Below are 20,842 nucleotides of genomic sequence, written 5' to 3' on the forward strand. Positions count from 1 at the left end.
TCTGCATTGGCAATTCAGTCCATGCTTTCTCCTGCAGAAAGTCCTCACAAACACTATTACTTATCATGGACACCTGACTACTGTTGTCAAGAATACAACAGATTTCCTTACTACTCATACTCTCAAGTGCAGGATAACCTGAATCTTCAAGTCATCTTCCTCTCTTAATAGTACTTCCCGTAAATCTTTTGAAACTAATCTACAATGACACAGGTAGCTGCTGCTTATGTACACCATTACCAGGTCCACATTCCTCCCATCAGTTCCTTTCATTACTGCTTTCATTGGCACTTTGCCATTATTTCTGGGACCAGCTGTCTGCAATTCTACAATTTCCAGTGGCATGTCACACTTCTCTTCTCTCTTGTAGCTCCCAAAGTGACATGTATTGTTGTAGTGTTCTCTAAGAGACCAGCAGTCTCTCCTGTAAACATGGTTCAGTGTGTTATCAGTAATATTCGATTGATGCCAAGGACAATCTCTCAGTCCCACTGAAGGATAGTCTGAAGTCAAAATATTTCGTGCTTGCTATACCAGCACTTGCACCTCGTTGGCTTGGTCATAGGCCACTTTTTGTATGAGATGTCGGAATGCCCTTACATCATTCATGCATGTCCCAGCTATGACTGTTTCATGTTGGAGATGATCAGGCAGCTTGATGAAGCATATCCTCACTAGCTCTGCTGGATAATACAGCGAATCAAGGTATTGGTTTTTGCTTTATCATTTGGATTGAACTACTAGAATGTGACTCACTATACACCTCCATCAAGAGAATACTCATTTTTACCAGGTTCTGGGTACTTTTAGACTAGAACTCAGATAGAAATGACTTCTGAAATATTGGTACAACTTACAGTCTCATATGATTAAGCACATTCGGAGACCGCCTCATGTGTAAATGTCCACAGGCGAATTTCATCTTCAAAGGAAGGGTCCATGGGCAATGCTTTTTCAATTTGATCTTGCTACATTCGTAGATGTGGGTCAGTTGTGGGATCGGGGAATAAGGAGTACTTGTCAACCAAGATGAAGTAACATCAGGTGTCAGTGTAGATTTATCTCAGTCTCATTCTGTTTGAATTGCGACAGTAGCTGGACTTCTGCATTGCCACCTACAGTGATGGGATAAGGACGATCAGAGTCCTTATCTGTACAAAGAGAAAGTCACTCAGTGGCAGTGCCTGGCAACTCCAGCTTATCCCAAACTTTTACTGCCTCCCCTCTTCCTTGCTTTAATGCCCTCTTCATGCTGCTAAACTTGTTGAAACAAATTCCATAGCAATTCAGTCTGCTTTCTAGTAATTTCACTTACAACTTCGCATAGTTGGGTTTAGTCAAGCTGCGCAGCTCTGTTTGTTTCACAAGACCAACTCTCATTCTCTCTCTCTTCAGCTGGTTTCTGCTTGGCTTCCCCACATCTACAACCCTTTTGCCAATTTCTTCATGCCACTGATTCATTTTCCTAAATCTGATCTGACTTTACTTATCTTCTGATTAATTTCTTTGGTAGTGCCTGTGTTTTTGGCAGTATACACTTTTAACTTCGTGTTTTGTGCCTCAGTCCTTTCCCCTGTCTTCTCCTCTAAAACATTACTCTGCCCTCCCATTCTCTTTTGTACCTTCTCTAATCCAGTACTGTGCTCTTCCATTCTCTTTCCTATGTTCTTTAATCCGGTACTCCATGGTTGGAATTACAGCATAATTAGATTCTGGAATATGCTGAAGTCAAACATGGCCATAATAGATGAGTCTGCTCTCAACACTGTTCTTCACCTTGCATATTCATGGACCTTGCCCTGCACCTGACCAGTCAGGCCATTCATGAGGGTGATCTCCCTTTGTACTGGTCCTCAAGAGCCTTGTTCCTTGCAGTCGTTAGGCTTATGTCTTCCAACCCAGCATCAATTAACTGTGTTTTGTCCAGTGACAAAACAGTCTCATCCAGCAAAAACATCTGCCCAATGCTCTAACAGGCACAAGACAGAATTGCATGACTCCTGCAAGATAAATTTTACAGATTAGACACTTCACTAAATTTAACAGCTAATAAGAAGATCTGCATGAAAAAAAAAAAAAAAAAACAGTCCAGGGAAGGTGTCACTAGATCACTAGACAAGGGAGGCCTGTAGTTCTTTCGATTAGATTTAATTTTACACATCAATGCTATTTATTTTCTGATTCTGTTTGGTTCAGAAGTTTAGTTTGTTGAAAATATAGGATATATCTTTCACCAAATGTAATGTACAGGGTGACAATTATTGAACTATATGAAAAAAAGATGTAAATTAGTAACAAACTACAGCATGCACACACTTTATTCAACATGTAAACATTACTACAGATATTCGGATTCAGGTTATGACATGTTCAGTATGCCTGCCATCATTGGCAATGATGTGGTGCAGACGAATACCGAAATTATGCATGACTCGCTGAAGTGTCGGAACATCATTCCTGTTGATGGCCTCTTGAATGGCTGTTTTCAGCTCAGCAATGGTTTTGGGATTATTGCTATACGCCTTGTGTTTAATATAGCCCCACAAAAAGGTGTAGCATGTGTTCATATCTGGAGAATATGGCAGCCAATCAAGGCCCATGCCAGTGGCCTCTGGGTACCCAGTGCCAGAATGCAGTCCCCAAAGTGCTCCTCCAGGACATCAATCTCCTGCTTCATTGGGGTCGAACTCTGTCTTGCATGAATCAGATCTTGTCAAAATCAGGGTCACTTTGGATAATGGAGATGAAATCATCTTCCAACATACCATTTGGCATTCACCATGCCAACAAGGAATATCACCCCGATTATTCTGTGACTGGACATCGCACCCCACACAGTCACCCGTTGAGGGTGAAGAGACTTCTCGATCACAAAATGCGGATTCTCAGTCCTCCAAATGTGCCAATTTTGCTTATTGATGAACTCATCCATATGAAAGTGGGCTTCATTGCTAAACTAAACCATACATGCACATACTAATTCCCATTATGCCCTCGAGCAACTGTACTGTTTGAATATCCTACCACAAACTGTTCAGAAGTTATGGTGATTTTATTCCATATAGTTCAATAATTGCCACCCTGTACTGTATGAAGCTACTGTGCTTTTTATCAGGAGCAGGAAATGGCACTTTTTTGCGGTACATTCCACTAAATGCAGTGTCGTTTCAAGTCTGTAAGAAAATATAATGAGATATGGCCCAGTGTTTTATCCGTAACACAGTACAGAATTTGAGTAAATGTCTTTAGCACAACTGATAATGGAATGAATTTCGTTGGTAATTTAAAATGAAACTATCAGAGGAGATATAAGGAAGTGGTGGACTGCATGTATGCAGAAGAGCTAGCAAATTATACTCCATGAAAAAGGACATTTATTAACATGAGGAATTCTCTCCTCAAATTTTAGTACCGTAGTCTGTTAATGAAACAAAAATCATCTTAGTATCTTCTGCCTCCATAGTTGACTTTTCAGTGCTGCAGAATACCATGTGAGGGGCTCAGGTTTGGTTGATGGCTGGGTTGGTTATTTTCTCCACTTGGGGACTGTGTGTTGTGTTGTCTTCATGATAATTTCATCCTCTTCGACACACAAGTCCCTGAAATGTCATCAACTAAAAAGGCTTGCATCGGGAGACCAGTCTACCTGACGGACGGCTCTAGCCACATGCACATTTCATTGTATCCCATGATTGCTGATGGGGATTGATTTCTTAGCAAACTCTCTGAACATATTCTGTCAGCTAAGGATCGTGTGATCAGAAGGATAGGACATGCTTGCTCTTATGAGTGCATTAAAAATCAAGTACTTACTACAGCTGGGAAAGGGAGTCAGTAGAAGATAAATTTACTAATCAAAGAAAATCCTAGGAATTCCTACAAATTGTGTGCTGCTGCCATCAAACCTGGCTATAGTCCGCAACAGCGTTAATGGCCTGTCGCCGCGTCGCGCAGCTTCCAAGGAGTGCTGCGTTGTCAACTCGGCGCTGGGCGAATTGACGGCAGCTATGCTATGGACAGCTGCTTTAGCCGATGTTTGACCTGTCTCGTTACTGTCAGGTTCACGGTGCTCTACTCCCCGTTCCATGATAAATTTATTAAACCTAATAACTGCAACATACACATAACAGAATGGAATGTATATTCAATCTTTCCCAGTCATAACTACATTACGAAATAGTGATACATATTCTCTCCCTGCAGAATGAATTCTATAACAAAATGCACCTTACAGAAAGATTACGCCTTCTGTTCCTCTTGCTTTATAAATAAAAAGACGAAGGAATCAAATCTAAAATACCCACCTCAGTCCCCAGGATGAGCAGCATTTTAATCTACGTTATATCGTAGACAGAATAGAAAGAGAAGTAAAATAAACAAAGTTGTTTGAATGGCCATTATCCGCGGCAAGTATATAAATAATCATTTTTTGAACGAAATGCCTTTTCTAGCTGCAATCTGTTTTATTAATCCAGATGCATTCCACATTTTATTTTAAGTCATTATCAGTGGATATCATCTGAAATAGTACACTGTGGCTATTAATTGCCGTCGTTGTAGATTTAAGAAGAGTTCACGCCCTTATTTTTGCAAATAATCATAAGTAATAATTTATTTATGCAAAAATAAGGGCATAAACTGTTTTCAAATCTACATGACGGCATATAATAGCTACAGTGTACTACATCAGATGATATCCACCGATGATGCCTTAAAATAAAATTCTGAACGCGTCTGGATTAATAAAACAGATTGCAGCATGAAAAGGCGCTTAATTTAAAGAAAAAAACGAAGTAAAATAAAATTGTCATTACAGAATAGATATTCCACTGAACTACTTTCTACGGCACAGACAACTTGAGAAGAAAGTAAATGTTCATGATAACTACAGAGTAAGTTTACATTCCATTCACATACCCTTTTACTCGGAGCTTTCATTGTCACTGCCTTCGGAATTGGAGTCGCCACATGTGAGAGCTAGACTGACAATTAACGAATCCATTATTTCGTCTCTGACAACTTCTTTCTGGTAATCTTCTTCTTGCAGTTTGTGAGACACATGCAAGCTTTCCAATCAGCAACGGTGATTTTCTCTATTACTTCATGGGTGAGTCTTCCAGTGTTGGCTATTTTAAATGTAGTATTTTTGTCTGACACATATTTCTTTACCTGTCCCCACACCAGTTCAATGGGGTTTTAGTGGCAATGATAAGGAGGTACTCATATCACTCTGTGTCCATGTTGCTTAGCTATGGAGTCAATTTTGTAGTTTTTAACGCTGGTCTTTGACATCTTCACCAGTTACAAAAGCTCTGCCCTTGTTTGTGTTTCACAGTGCGTTACATTATTATTTCGCAACCAAGAAACAATATCACTTTTCCTTGTTCTTGTAGTGGGAGGCCTGTTGAGAACAATAGAGTGATAGCTTGCATTGTCTATAACAATGACAGAGTCTGGATGCAAATAAGGCAACAGCTGATTCTGAGACCATTCTCAAAATGTTTCTCCACTCATTTCGGTATGGTAGTCAGATGTGGTTTTCGATTTTGATTTGAAAATAAGTTTACTTTCAGGCACAAACCCAGTAGCAGCAGAACCAGCATGACATATTATAAGAAGCCCTCCTTTTCCCACTGAAACTGTCAAACCACTTTGTCCATCTGTTGTTTACCAAATAAAATTTCTAGTATGGTTTTGATTTACCCAAGTCTCATCCAAGTAATAGACAGTTGACATTCCGTTTGATCTGGTGTCATGCATTTTTCTTAGAAACGTAATCCTAGCAGCAGCAATTTCATTACGCTCGATTAAAAATTTGTGCCCATCATTGGACTTTACATATTTAAATCCGATGTACTTCAACATTCTTTGCATTGATCTTGCACTTCCATCAAACCCAGTAGCTTCGTGCATAACAGTGAACAATTTCGCTGATTTCATAAAATTCGAAAACCTTGCGACGTAACACATTTTGATCGAAGTCATTGATTCCTGTTACCCTCTTTGGAACGCTGTTTCTTCCCTGGAGACCGAAACACCACATTGCCAACTGCCTGCTCTGACAGCTTCGCCTCCTGTATAACTCGCCTGACAGTTCATACACCAATATTGCCACAGGCTGCTGCAGTGTGTTCCTGCTCCTTGGCAACCTCGCAGATCAGCTCACCTGAAACTGATTCACGCATGAAGAAAGAGTACACTCTAAAAATAAGTCTCTTGCCTGTTTGTGAAACACTTGACCACGTTTAGGTGTTTCAGCCATTACGACAAAACTCAGAGAAGACCCTGTATACAACAGAAATCAGCCAACCACACTTTTCCGCACGTAAAACACGATAGAACTCTGAAATATGACGGAGCTTCAGACAGCACGAGGCACGGAAACCGAATGGGCACTCATTCTGTTGCGAAGTATAGTGGCCACTCATTATGCTCGAGAAAAATCTGCGGAGCACAATGGAGAAATCCTAACATGGGTTGATAGTAAAAGTGAGTCACTCTTTCAAAAACTATGTTGAAAACCAATAAAATCTGTACACAAAAAATTTAGGTACATAATTCCCTCAATAACTGAAGTTAATTACTGCACAGATTACCTACATTATAAACTGAATTGTCTAACCAGAATCCCAACCAAAATATTTTATCCTATGTTTGCTTGGAAGCAGCATATGCTATTCACCACACTGTCAGACCACAACTAAGAGATCACAAAGCTTTCTAAAACTTCCCAAAAACTGTGACCTGGTGCAACATCCTCGAGTGGGGATAGCAGGTGACCAGTTATCATGAAAAATGACACTGCTGCACCAAACACTTCACCCAGTTGGATGGATGCTAAAAAAATGCCAGGTGTTATCAGTTTACTGTAAGAATTTTGAGCGAAAGCTGGGTGGAAAATGCCACAGTTGACATGCTGGTTGTGTAAACCAGTGTGTAAACTGTGGCATGTGAAATGAACATTGAAAAAAGAGTGCAACAAAATGATGTCTCTGCCAATCACACCACAAGCCACCTTTGAAAGCTACAATTCAGCAGACCTTCCCCCGCTTCTATGAGAACCAAGAAAGCTACTCTGCCTCTATAATGACACATTCAGTTTCAAACAAACACCATTTATTCATCACAGACCTAACGACGATTACGTTATGACTGAAGGATAACATAGGATGCTGATATGAAATAAAAGCAATTAAAATCAATAAAGTTGTTTCCCTGTGCAATCCCTCTCCCAGCTTGGCTATATTATAAGCAAATAGTAGAAAAGGATTGGGGGTGGGGGGGGGGGGGAGGGAGGGAGAGAGAGAGAGAGAGAGAGAGAGAGAGAGAGAGAGAGAGAGAGAGAGTTGTCCTAACACTAACCCCTGAGACCCTTCCACCTCCTCCACTCCACCCCACCCCCACCTCACCCCACATAACCATGGCCCAATTAGATACCACCTCATAGCTGTTCCAACTGCATATGAAGTGCGGAAAGATGACTGCTGAAACGACTCTATGAGTACTGTAGTTTATGTAATTTTGTCTTCGTGGTTACTCTGTAAATGATGTGTATGGCTCTAAACAGATTCTCTCTTGATTCTTCACATGATACTGATTCTTGAAATGTTATAACTAGGCCTTTTATGGGATAATTTGAATCTACCTACAAGAGTTTATCAGTTCAGTTTTCTCAGCTTTTGCTGACACTCCCCTGTGGATCGAACATACCTGTCACCATTTGTGCTGCCATTTTTTGTATACTTTCAGTATCCCTGTTGGTCCTGTTTGGGGTCACATACACTTGAGCAGCATTCCAAGGTGGGACACATAAGTGAAGCAGCACTGTTTTTTTCCCCAGTGTCATGTCAGTGAAGTGAAATCTGGCTTATCAATGATTAAAGGTTTATTATTTTAGATCTAAAACAATTATCTATGTTTTGTCTGGCCATGATAGTCAAATGTTGACAATAAAATATTCTCATCAGTTGGGTTCAGATAATAAAACAAAGTATTGTACCACATATTATTGAACAGTTTATTTTCTGATTTCCCCGTTCCTCTTTATATATTCTCTTTCTTCTTCTTCTTCTTCTTCTTCTTCTTTAAACCTTTCTTGCGTCACTCTCTCTTTTTATACTTTCTTTCATTTTTGGGTTCTAATGTACCCTACAGTTTTTTATATACTCATTCAGTAAGATTTTATTTCTTAATAAATGTTCCCTTTTTTCCTTTTTCTTTAAATGTCATTTCCATACCTTCTCCTCAATTCTTAGGCATATTGGTGCAGAAAATTCTCCTTTTCTTATAAAATGCCTCTTTTGGCATTACTATTATGATTTTTAATTCCGTTGGTGCCCTTCCAGTCTGTTTCTATATATCCTTCTTCTGCAGTATTTAAAACTTTGCATATGTTCTAATACTTCTCCATTCAGTATTATCTTTACCTTTTTATTTCTTCCTAGTGCCATTACTTTTGTTTTCATTGTATTGATTTCCATTTCATAAGTCTTTCCCTTAGCTTCAGTGGGTTCCACTGTTTTTCATCTATTGCTAGGCTGCTGTCGCTTGGTTATAAAACCATGGCATGAGAAACTGCCTGCCAGTGGCATCAGGCATATGGAATGATCTTGAAAGCACTTCCTATGTCCCCATCTGTGTGAGGATGAGGGTGAGTCTTTTCACATCAGCCATACCAAGCCGCAGCACTACTACTCACAGTTAACTGGGACAGCACAGACTCATCATATAAACATTTGAGATGCTTATTGCACTATTCCAGATCATCTCGAGCACTGAATATGACACATCAGACAATAGCGCTGGTAAACAGTTCTCAACTTCTCAGCAGAGTTTGTGCCCATTTAGCATTAAAACAAGAGAAAGGAAGTGTTAACTATTCTACTCAAGAAAATTAGTTTACAATTAATGTCGCAGAATTACATAGATTGGACAAAAATACAGAAACACCATGAGAAATGCATGCTTGAACATAAATGCAGATGTTAGCCGAGCCTGCAGATTGCATTGTTGTGTTTGACCACAAATGTCAGGCCTGCAATGTCTTCAGTATGTTGTAAGTGTCAGTGTCAGTTGTGGTCAGAACAGTGTTCTGTGTATGTGTGAGTGCATCATGTTGGAACTACATGAATTCAAGCACAGGCAAATTTTTAGTGCTAATATGATGAGTGGTTCCACAAGCAAGGTAGATAAAGTGTTTGGTATTTTAACAGACATTGTATCGAAGATTTATACCACGTACAGGGAAAGTGAAAAAATAGCATCTCCTAAGTCACAACACAGATGAAAGTGTGTGTTGAGTGATTGTGCCACACAGTCATTCTAGAGGATTGTGACAAAAAATAAGAGGGTGACTTCTGGAATGCTGAAAAAGTCACTGCGGAACTGAATGTCACATTTGTTAACTCCGTCAGCACCAAAACAACACAAAGGGAGCTCCAGAGGCAGGGAATTGGAGGGTGGACCAGTGACTTTGCTGTTTGGTGACAGGGCCCCTGTGCACACAGCTTGCATCATCCAGGACTGGTTTTGTGAGCACAGGAGTGAATTGTCACATCTCCCCAGGCCACCACAGTCACCAGATCTCAATAGGCTATTATTGAGCCTTTGTGATCTACTTTGGAGAAAAGGGTGTGTGATTACTATCCACCCCCAGCATAACTACCTGAACTTGCCAAATACACTGCAGGAAGAATGATGTAAGATCCCTTGTAAACAATGCAGGACCTGTATCTATCCCCTCCAAGATGACTGGAAGCTGTTTTGAATGCCAGTGGTTTTCCTACACTGTATTATGTGTGATAATGTGTTGCAGTTATGATGTTTCCATGTTTTTGTCCACCCTCTATATCTTAACTTGAAGAGGCGGTCAAAAGTAACGAAACAATTCAATTCTGGTTCACTTTGCTGGTCATAGTTCTGTGGTGGTATGGAATGTCACTTACTTTGCAATGCCCTCTCAGCACTGTGTTTGGCGAGATCCAGCAGATATTCCATCTGCTTGTTGCTTGCCATTGTGTAATTCCTTCTGAAAGAAAATTCAGAAATGAGTCAAAATACTGAACTCAGCCTATGCAATGAGGAATAAAGATATAGATTAATTTTGTGGTGCAATGACAACTGTATTCAGCTATGAGAGTTAAAACACCCTCCCAATATTAATGTCATTGATTAAAAAGGTCAGTTTTAAAGATAGTAGCTTTTCTGTTTCAACAAGTATTTATGGCATGCTCACCACAGTATGCACCAGAGTTATATGCAGACTCCAGCAGTGAGCCAGAACAGAGTAAAGGAATAGCACTCACTCATAAAGTTTCTCCATAAGCAGAATGCATAAGGCAATCCAGGAAGGCACCACTCTGATAGTGCAGGAATTAACAGCCCCAGTTCCTATCAAAATATCACAGAAAATTCTTTGCAGGATGCCTCTAGCAACTGAAATTGAATCGTGTCCAGTGCTAGGTTTACATTGATAGTGATCCCAAAAGCTGAAAAGATGTGTAGCCCAAAAATATGTTCTTCTGCTAGGCAATCTACTACCAGGATGTTTAGGTTTTGAGTGACATTCTTGTAACCAACATCTGTTTGACCAGGATTTGATATTGGCAGTCTCAGTGAGTCCACTTTTCACAACCTTATTCTGTTTATATGTGTGCTTCCCGGATGGGAGGCCTAATAGACCTGAATGGCTGTAACTGCTCTGGTACACCACAGCAAGATACCCTTCATGTCCACATTTTGCACAGATTTCCTGGCAACAGGGCATTTGAATCACCGGTTCATTTTGAAGCAGTCTTCACATGATGGGAGGGATTAGTGCCAGAGGCTAACGCCACACCATGTGGTGATCAGAAAGATTCTGAGGATGGATGGGATTGATACTGTTTCCAGGGGTTGACCAGGGCTAGTTCAAAGGAGACCATCATGGGTAACATAACTGCTTGTAAAACTTTGAATAGTTGAGCAATGCATAGAATTCCTTCCAAGTGAAGTACAGGAGTTCTGATTCCTCATTGCAAACCTGTTCATCTTATGGGAATCGAATTTCTGAGTCCCGAATAAATGGATTGGCATACTAGGTTATATATACTAGGTTGTCACGGACAGATTGACATTTTTGACTGAGTCCCTGAATATCAGCCACCCACATTGCATATTGGTCTACACCTTTTTAGTGTTGATTGAACTGCAGACAGATGAACACCACATGGCACTGTTGACTGTAATAAATTGCCAGTAAGATACACAACTCTTCAAAAGGCAGAATTATTGGATCCGTTAATGGTTGCAAGGTTTGCAGTAACATGAGCAATTCAGGCTACAGTAAGAAAAAAGTCCACTGGAACTCACTTTCTACTATTTTAAATGCTGTGAAGTAGTGAAGGCAGTGAAGATATATGTCCCAGTCCTCTTTCGATTCCATGCAGGGTGGACAAAGTGGAGATAGTAATGATTAGGATGGCACCATTAGCTGCTATTTTCTAACGCGAGGTGGCTACTCAAGTTGCCGACTTAGCATGTCCCATTTCCTGGTAGTGCCATTCCTCTTGAGGCTCTGTCTGCTGGTAGTGCCACTCCTGTTGAGCTGCTAATTATTGTTGTAACATAATCCTTTGAAGCCATTGTTGCTCTAACAGCTGTACCAAAGCTGGGTTTATCTTGAAGTCCTTTTCTTGGTTATAGTAAATTTTTTGTTTCAACAAGTATTTACTGCACACTGACCACAGTCACATACAGAGCCGGGGGGGGGGGGGGGGGGGGGGGGGTCGGCAATCTACAGTAGAGTCCAGGGGTGGTACTCGCTCCTGCGTTAGACCCTTTGTCGCTAAGCAGCAAGATCGCTTCAACTCGTGGAAATAGATGGATCTGCACTGAATTTAAGTTTCCACCAAGGTATAATTCATAAGTATGTATAACAAAAACTACATTTTTGGAAATAGCCTTATTAATCCACACATATGTTTTCCTTTATTGCAAAGAAAATTACTTTTTATTAAGTTGATTCACATTCTTATAGCACAACACTGAACAACCTTTCTCCCATTAAAGTTTCACTGAAACTTTGACAGAGTTAACTAATACCATAACAAACATGTTTTATAATATATTGTGATTGTGATTTGCAGTATGGCATGACCTCTGTTCAGTTGTCAGTGCTAATTCAGCATCAGTGCATTTATACTTTAGTTTTGACAGGGGGACACTTTTGCTTGAATAGATACAGAACAATATGAAAACCCAGACTGAATCTTTCACTCTGCAGCAGAGAGTGTAATGTTTTAAAACTTCCTGGCAGATCAAAACCATTTACTGGACCATAACTTCAACACGGAACCTTGTCTTACATCAGGGCTTAACAACTGGCCGGTTTTGAGCGTGAGTACTCGCGTCTGCTCAGGCACGTGCTTGCGAGCAGGTGCAACGTCGCGGAGTAGGGAGGGAGGGGAGGGAGGGGAAATGCGCGCGCACGTTTGAATAGGGCCGCAGCGTGCCTATTGAAATCGCGACGACTGTGTAACGTTTGAAGTATTACGATCAGCTCCAACAGTCACTTCGCTGGTTAAGAATCATGTCAAGTCGCCGTTGTGTAACCCCAACCACGCTTTTGCAGTTGGGAGGAATTGTATCTGTTTACAGAAAAAGATGGTGTTGCAAAATGTTTAGTATGTCACAAAACGCTGAATTCTTTTAGGAAATTTAATTTGCAGCTACATTATATGTCGTACCACGCGAAAGACTACAGAAGTGGAAAATGTGATGGACCAGATCGTGCACAGGAAGTTATTAAACTTAAAAGAAAGCTATCCGAAGAAGATCTGGACGACGAAGAAAAACTGAGGCAGCTCTCAGAGTGAGTTACAAAATTGCTTTGCTTTTAGCAAAATCCCTGCGCCCCTTCACTGATGGCCGGCCGAAGTGGCCGTGCGGTTAAAGGCGCTGCAGTCTGGAACCGCAAGACCGCTACGGTCGCAGGTTCGAATCCTGCCCCGGGCATGGATGTTTGTGATGTCCTTAGGTTAGTTAGGTTTAACTAGTTCTAAGTTCCAGGGGACTAATGACCTCAGCAGTTGAATCCCATAGTGCTCAGAGCCATTTGAACCATTTGAACCTTCACTGATGGCGGTTTAATAAAAGAATGTTTGGTAGTTGCAGCGGAACATTTGTGTCCATCTCAAGTTGAACAGTTTCGGATTGTGCCATTATCTAACATGACCATTATGCGTCGCATACAGAACATGGCAGACGACGTCCAGAGCAAGCTTGCAAATATCTGTAAAGATTTTATGGCTTATTCTATAGCTCTGGACGAAAGTGTTGATATCACTGGAACAGCGCAGTTTGCCATATTTATTAGAGGTGTTAAAAGAGATCTTCAGGTGAGAGAGGAGCTCCGCGATGTAGTAGCCATGAAGAACACTACAACCGGAGGTGATATTTTAAGTAGTATTGAACAAAGTGTTGAAAAAATAGGATTGTCATAGAATTCTTTAGTTTCGGTGTCTACAGACGGTGCACCAGCGATGACAAGGAAATAATCAGGTTTCGTTGTGCTGTTGAAGGAGAAAATGCAAAAACTGACCGTGCCGAATGAAATATGGGGTGTTTACTGTGTGATCCACCAGGAAAACTTATGTGCAAAGAGTATCACTCTAAAAAATGTAATGAGTGTTGTTGTTCGTACAACCAATTATATAAGGAAGCATGGGCTACAACACAGGCAATTTAAAAGCTTTCTTGAGGATGTAGAAAGCCAGTGTGGCAGCCTGCCTTATTACAGAGAGGTCCGCTGGCTTAGTCGTGGCGAATTATTAAATCGATTTTTTTGCCTTTTAGATGAAATAATTATGTTCATGGAAATAAATAACATGTGTGTTCCTGAATTGACAGAGCCTTCATGGAAATGTGATTTCGCATTCTTATCAGATTTAACTAGCCATCTGAATGCTTTGAACATTCCACTACAAGGTAAAGATCTGCTAATTACTCATTTCATAGATCGAATACGAACTTTTGAAATGAAATTGACACCTTGGGTGAGTCAGCTGGAAACAGGAAATCTAGCTCATTTTCCTAAATTATCATCCATGCAAGATGTTCACAAAGACTGTGAACGTTATTCCCATAGTTTAGTTGCCCTTAAGGAGGAATTTGATCAACGCTTTCAAGATCTGACAGCACTAGACAGTGATTTCGATCTGTTCTCCTCTCCATATTCAGCGAATATTGAAGAGATTCGTCCTGAGCTGCAACTAGAAATTATTGACCTGCAGTGTGACAGAGAATACAGAGACAAATTTCAGAACAAGAAAAACATTTTGGAATTCTACAGACACTTCCCTCAGGATAGATTTCCTCGTTTGCACAAACTGGCGGCTAGAATAATATCAATGTTCGGTTCCACGTATGTTTGTGAACAACTGTTCTCTGCAATGAAATGTAACAAGACGCGCCTGAGAAACGCATTGTCTGGTCGAAATTTAAACTGCACGGTGCGCCTACAATGCACAAGAACAATTACTCCAAACATAGACGCATTTGTAAAGGGCAGAGAGTACAAGATAACCGAGAATCTCCACACTTCAGTGACACCTTTTATTGTGTAACAGTTCAGAAATTAATACGAATGTGGAGGCATACACTAAGCTGATAAAATTATGTGGTACATGTACATTCTCCTCTATTTGTTTCATTTGTCGCAGTAAGAATTCGTGATATCCCTGCAGGTGGCCGCGGATTTACATTGACTGGCGGCAGCTGTTGTGTGCCCCACGTGACTCTCCCCACTCTCCGCTCTGGTCCGGTAGTGGGGGTAGCGTGCTCGCGCTGCTCCGTGCTCGCGCCTTGCTGCTCACAGCTTGCTCCGCGAGCATGTATGTTGTGAAGCCCTGTCTTACGTGGACAATGCCATTATTGACTAAACTATCTTGGCACAACTAACGATCTGCACCCACAGCTTCATTTATACCAGTACAGTTCTCCTACTTCAAACATTGCAGAAGTTCTCCTACACACACTTCAGTACTAGCTCTCACAGAAGAACAGATATTGTGAAGAAATGGCATAGCTACAGCCTAGGCGTTGTTCCCAGAATCCATCTTCTCTCTACTGCGGCAGTGTGTGCCTTCTTCCAGAGTACTAAGTCTTTTCTTCTCATCCTGTCTGGTAAGTCGCCCTGACCTGGGGTTCTGGGTGACTTTTCAAAACTCTACCCCTTTTCCTAAACCTCTCCAGTCCTTTTCCTTCACCCCTCTTCCTTCCACTTCAACCCTTCTGCTGGAAGGAGGATCCACTGGCTCCGAAAGCTTGCACAAGTGAAAGCTTTTTGTGTGTGTATGTGTGTGTGTGTGTGTGTGTGTGTGTGTGTGTGTGTTTTCCTACTGCCACTTGATTCAACATTTCATGTTGTTATGGTAGTTACTGCTGCGAGATGCAATTGACGATATTTGTGCAACAGGGTTCGAACTCAGACCCCGTGACTGTCACATGACTATAAAATCGATAGGTTCAGGAGGCTCATACTCAACAAAACACAAGATCTCTACAGCCCATGCAACCACCACCCAGGAGGACTGACATACTGTTGCTTGGTCATGCACCAACGTACTGTCACTTCATGTATTTTAAACCAGTCAGTGGAGTAGTTTGCAATAAGATAAGAATCCCGTGTCTGGAGTACCACAGACTGCTAGTGTGATGACCATTGTAGCAGCTTCCCATGACACACCAGCAGAGGCACAATGACAGTGGTGCACACAACCACCACCCTGGATACAGGAGTGGCACCACACTGTCTTTTCAGACCAGGTCTCAGTTTTGCGTATAGTGTCTTGATAAACGTAACTGCATGTGGAGCCTCTGAGGACAGAAAACATATCCAGATTGCATTTTACATTATCAGATGGGCCTTGCACCTGGCATGGTGGTATGGGGTGCAATTGGGTACACAACACGATTGCTTACTGTTCACATCGTTCGTAATTTGGACAGCAGGTGTTACAATTCTGACATGTTAAGGCTGGTAGCAGCGTACCATATTCGAGTTGTCCACAACATTATCTTTCAACAAGGTAATGCAAGGCGGCATGTTGCCCGGACCTATCTCAACATAGAGGGTGTATGACTGTTGCCCTGGTCAGCATATTCTCCAGATCTCTCACCCATTGAAAACATCTGGTCACAGTTTGTTGAGAGACTGGCACCTAATCGTTTGCCAGTAGCTATAACTACTAACTGTGGAACATAGTTGAGGCAGCATGGCATAATCTTACTTGTATCTATTATCCAAGTTCTGTTCGACTCAAGGCCTTTTTGAGTGAACCATTGCTGCTGCCAGAGGTGACAGCTCTGTGCACCAAAATTTTCACTCTGTGACCTCGAATCACATACAAATTTAATCATATATTCTTCCTAGATGAGGAATGTGAGTGAATGAATGAATGAAGGAATGTGAATGAATGAATGACTCAGTGACACAAACAATCAATGAACAAAATTAGTTTATTTCATTTGAATATGTATCATCAATGTGTAGTGTTTTAAATTTTAGTGTTAGCTTTAACACCAAATATTTTCTTTTAAAGGTTGTATGGTTATTATCTGGAAGTGATAACAAGATTCATGTGTTTCGAGAGGACAGAGTAAACCACTGCTACAGTCAAGTTGAAGTAGATACCTATTTTCCTGAATTTTCAGACATTCCAAGTGTGGTAATGTGGATGGATATTCGGTATAATGAAGAACACACACAGTAAGTGAAAATGCTATCATAATATACTTGTTAACAACTGGACTGCAACATCATGGTTGCCAGAATAGTAAGATGTTGTTGTTGTGGTCTTCAGTCCTGAGACTGGTTTGATGCAGCTCTCCATGCTACTCTATCCTGTGCAAGCTTCATCATCTCCCAGTACCTACTGCAACCTACATCCTTCTGAATCTGCTTAGTGTATTCATCTCTTGGTCTCCCCCTACGATTTTTACCCTCCACGCTGCCCTCCAATACTAAATTGGTGATCCCTCGATGCCTCAGAACATGTCCTACCAACCGATCCCTTCTTCTAGTCAAGTTGTGCCACAAACTTCTCTTCTCCCCAATCCTATTCAATACTTCCTCATTAGTTATGTGATCTGCCCATCTAATCTTCAGCATTCTTCTGTAGCACCACATTTCAAAAGCTTCTATTCTCTTCTTGTCCAAACCATTTATTGTCCATGTTTCACTTCCATACATGGCTACACTCCATACAAATACTTTCAGAAATGACTTCCTGACACTTAAATCTATACTCGATGTTAACAAATTTCTCTTCTTCAGAAATGCTTTCCTTGCCATTGCCAGTCTACATTTTATATCCTCTCTACTTCAACCATCATCAGTTATTTTGCTCCCCAAATAGCAAAATTCCTTCACTACTTTAAGTGTCTCATTTCCTAATCTAATTCCCTCAGCATCACCCGACTTAATTTGACTACATTCCATTATCCTCGTTTTGCTTTTGTTGATGTTCATCTTATACCCTCCTTTCAAGGCACTATCCATTCCATTCAACTGCTCTTCCAAGTCCTTTGCTGTCTCAGACAGAATTACAATGTCATCAGCGAACCTCAAAGTTTTTATTTCTTCTCCATAGATTTTAATACCTACTCAGAACTTTTTTTTTGTTCCCTTTACTGCTTGCTCAATATACAGATTGAATAGTACCGGGGAGAGGCTACAACTCTATCTCACTCCCCTCCCAACCACTGCTTCCCTTTCATGTCCCTCGACTCTTATAACTGCCATCTGTTTCTGTACAAATTGTAAATAGCCTTTCGCTCCCTATATTTTACCCCTGCCACCTTCAGAATTTGAAAGAGCGTATTCCAGTCAACATTGTCAGGAGCTTTCTCTAAGTCTACAAATGCTAGAAACGTAGGTTTGCCTTTCCTTAATCTAGCTTCTAAGATAAATCGTAGGGTCAGTATTGCCTCACATGTTCCAACATTTCTACGGAATCCAAACTGATTTCCCCCGAGTTTGGCTTCTACCAGTTTTTCCATTCGTCTGTAAAGAATCCGCATTAGTATTTTGCAGCCGTGACGTATTAAACTGATAGTTCGGTAATTTTCACATTTGTCAACACCTGCTTTCTTTTGGATTTGGAACTATTATATTCTTCTTAAGTCTGAGGGTATTTTGCCTGTTTCATACATCTTGCTCACCAGATGGTAGAGTTTTGTCAGGAATGGCTCTCCCAAGGTTGTCAGTAGTTCTAATGGAATGTTGTCTACTCCCGGGGCCTTGTTTCGACTCAGGTCTTTCAGTGCTCTGTCAAACTCTTCATGCAGTATTATATCTCCCATTTCATCTTCATCTACAACCTCTTCCATTTCCATAATATTGTCCTCAAGTACATCGCCCTTGTATAGACCCTCTATATACTCCTTCCACCTTTCTGCTTTCCCTTCTTTGCTTAGAACTGGGTTTCCATCTGAGCTCTTGATATTCATACAAGTGGCTCTCTTTTCTCCAAAGGTCTCTTTAATTTTCCTGTAGGCAGTATCTATCTTACCCCTAGTGAGATAAGCCTCTACGTTCTTACATTTGTCCTCTAGCCATCCCTGCTTAGCCATTTTGCACTTCCTGTCGATCTCATTTTTGAGACGTTTGTATTCCTTTTTGCCTGCTTCATTTACTGCATTTTTATGTTTTCTCCTTTCATCAGTGAAATTCAGTATTTCTTCTGTCACCCAAGGGTTTCTACTAGCCCTCATCTTTTTACCTACTTGATTCTCTGCTGCCTTCACTACTTCATCCCTCAAAGCTACCCATTCTTCTTCTGCTGTATTTCTTTCCCCAATTCCTGTCAATTGTTCCCTTATGCTCTCCGTGATACTCTATACAACCTCTGGTTTTGTCAGTTTATCCAGGTCCCATCTCCTTAAATTCCCACCTTTTTGCAGTTTCTTCAGTTTTAATCTACAGGTCATAACCAATAGATTGTGGTCAGAATCCACATCTGCACCTGGAAATGTCTTACAATTTAAAACCTGGTTCCTAAATCTCTGTCTTAAATCCTGTCTTAGTAAGATATCTTTGTGAAATATTACGTACATATGAACTGGTCCGATAACAAGGTGTGTTGGAAGTTTTCTTCTGCAATTGGGGTAAGGATACTGACATTCAGTTGAGTGACAGCAGCAAACAAGTGTGTGATTTTTAATTATTTCAGTCACATAATACAATTATACTATAGCTGAGGTACTGCTTCGTTGTAGTTACTGTTACATATTGGCAGTGCAGCCAAGTAGTTTTCACAGATTAATTATATATAAAGTGTTTTGTTTAATGTTGCTATATCTATTTTTAAATGTGAACTATAATTTATGTGTTCTACTTTTATGTTGTATTTTACTATGCAGCTGAATTAATATGCAGCAAAAAATGTTCATGTGTAACTGAACTGTGGGTATGTACGTGATGTTGACAGATGTGATTACAGTGTATCAGATTTAATAGCTAATAGCTTGTTTAAATTTTCTTATTATTCAGTATGAGCTACGTACAACATCCAGTGAAGTTTTTAGGAATAGCGAAGGCAGTAACAGTGTGGAATGCATAGAAAGGAGTAAACTAGTATTTCAACATTAATAAGTTTGACACCAATATGGTATTGTAATGACATAGGAGAATGCCTACATTAGCCATTGTTCAGAGCTAGATATTGTTGAACCTAATGTGCCATATTTTGGAATAGATGTATGAACATATTGGTTTCTCTGTCTCGGTACCTTTCTTGATGCTTGCATTCAAGTTGTCCTTGCCTTCATTCAATCACGAAGACACAGGAACAACACTATAATTTCAAAATGATTTTGCTTGTAAAGAATATTCAGTTTATATGCTTATGAAGTGTGAGACGTCACTTGCTCATGTTGGACTCTCCATCATATAACTTATACAAACACACACAAGTATTAGTGATGTTATTGTATGACGTATGATGAGACCCATTGTGTGCTGCCATGACGTACTGTAGGAAAAAACAGCTAGAGCAGTTTTGAATATATTAGACTAATATTTCCACTTTGTCAAATACATTACCTTTGAGCGTTAACATAGACCAGCATCTCTATCCAAAAGGTTAGATGATAATGAGCTTTCTTATTCTGTGAGAAATAAGGTAATAACTTTTCCTAATGCTTTTGCATCTAGTAACATTTCCATCCAAGAACATTACTAATGAATATCCTCAGCAGTCAACTGCCAGCTTAATATCATCTTGCGTCAGTTCTTGTGCTGCTCAGTAGCATTGCTTTCGGTGCTGTTAGAGGCCAGCTGTGGCTTTCAACTTTTTTATTTTTTCCCCCTAATTCATCAGATACACTATCTATCTCATAATTAATAAATAACTTACAGTTTAATGTGTACTTCGAACCACAGTGCAGCTTAGCATTTGTTCAGATTAACAAATCTTTGTTGGAAGCAAAAGAAGTGATAAACAAGAGAAAAAAGCCTTCTTGTGGGCTCAAATCTCTTCTAATTTTACACTAATGGACTTTTCACAAAATATACATAGAACGAAGCAATACATTGGTTGACTCTTCTAGGAATGTACCTTCACACAACTTTAACAGACTGTACCGTGATGCAGCCACCTCTCTTGCAGTATCTGCCACTGGAATTGGCTGGGCATTTCCGTTACTCTTTCACACGCACTAAATGACCGTTTAGTGAAACATACTGCTCTTCTTTGGATCTTCTCCATTTCCTCTATCAGTTGTATCTGATACGGATTCCATACTGATGACTAATATTCAAATATTGGTTGAATGAGTGTGTTGTAAGTTACTGACTTTGTTG

At 40.4% G+C, this 20,842-nt stretch overlaps 1 protein-coding gene across 2 annotated transcripts in view; it reads left to right on the top strand.

Moving 5' to 3' along the window:
- Window positions 1–20,842, top strand: part of LOC126480683 (KICSTOR complex protein kaptin-like) — a 110,124-nt gene that overhangs the window by 53,124 nt on the left and 36,158 nt on the right. For both annotated transcript variants that reach the window (XM_050103912.1, XM_050103913.1), the window contains one exon: window positions 16,581–16,747. In XM_050103912.1, coding sequence (XP_049959869.1) covers window positions 16,581–16,747 — 167 coding nt within the window. The remainder of the gene's footprint in view (window positions 1–16,580; window positions 16,748–20,842) is intronic.

This window comes from Schistocerca serialis, chromosome 5 (genome assembly GCF_023864345.2).
Source record: "Schistocerca serialis cubense isolate TAMUIC-IGC-003099 chromosome 5, iqSchSeri2.2, whole genome shotgun sequence".
In the NCBI taxonomy this organism is placed as follows: Eukaryota; Metazoa; Arthropoda; class Insecta; order Orthoptera; family Acrididae; genus Schistocerca; species Schistocerca serialis.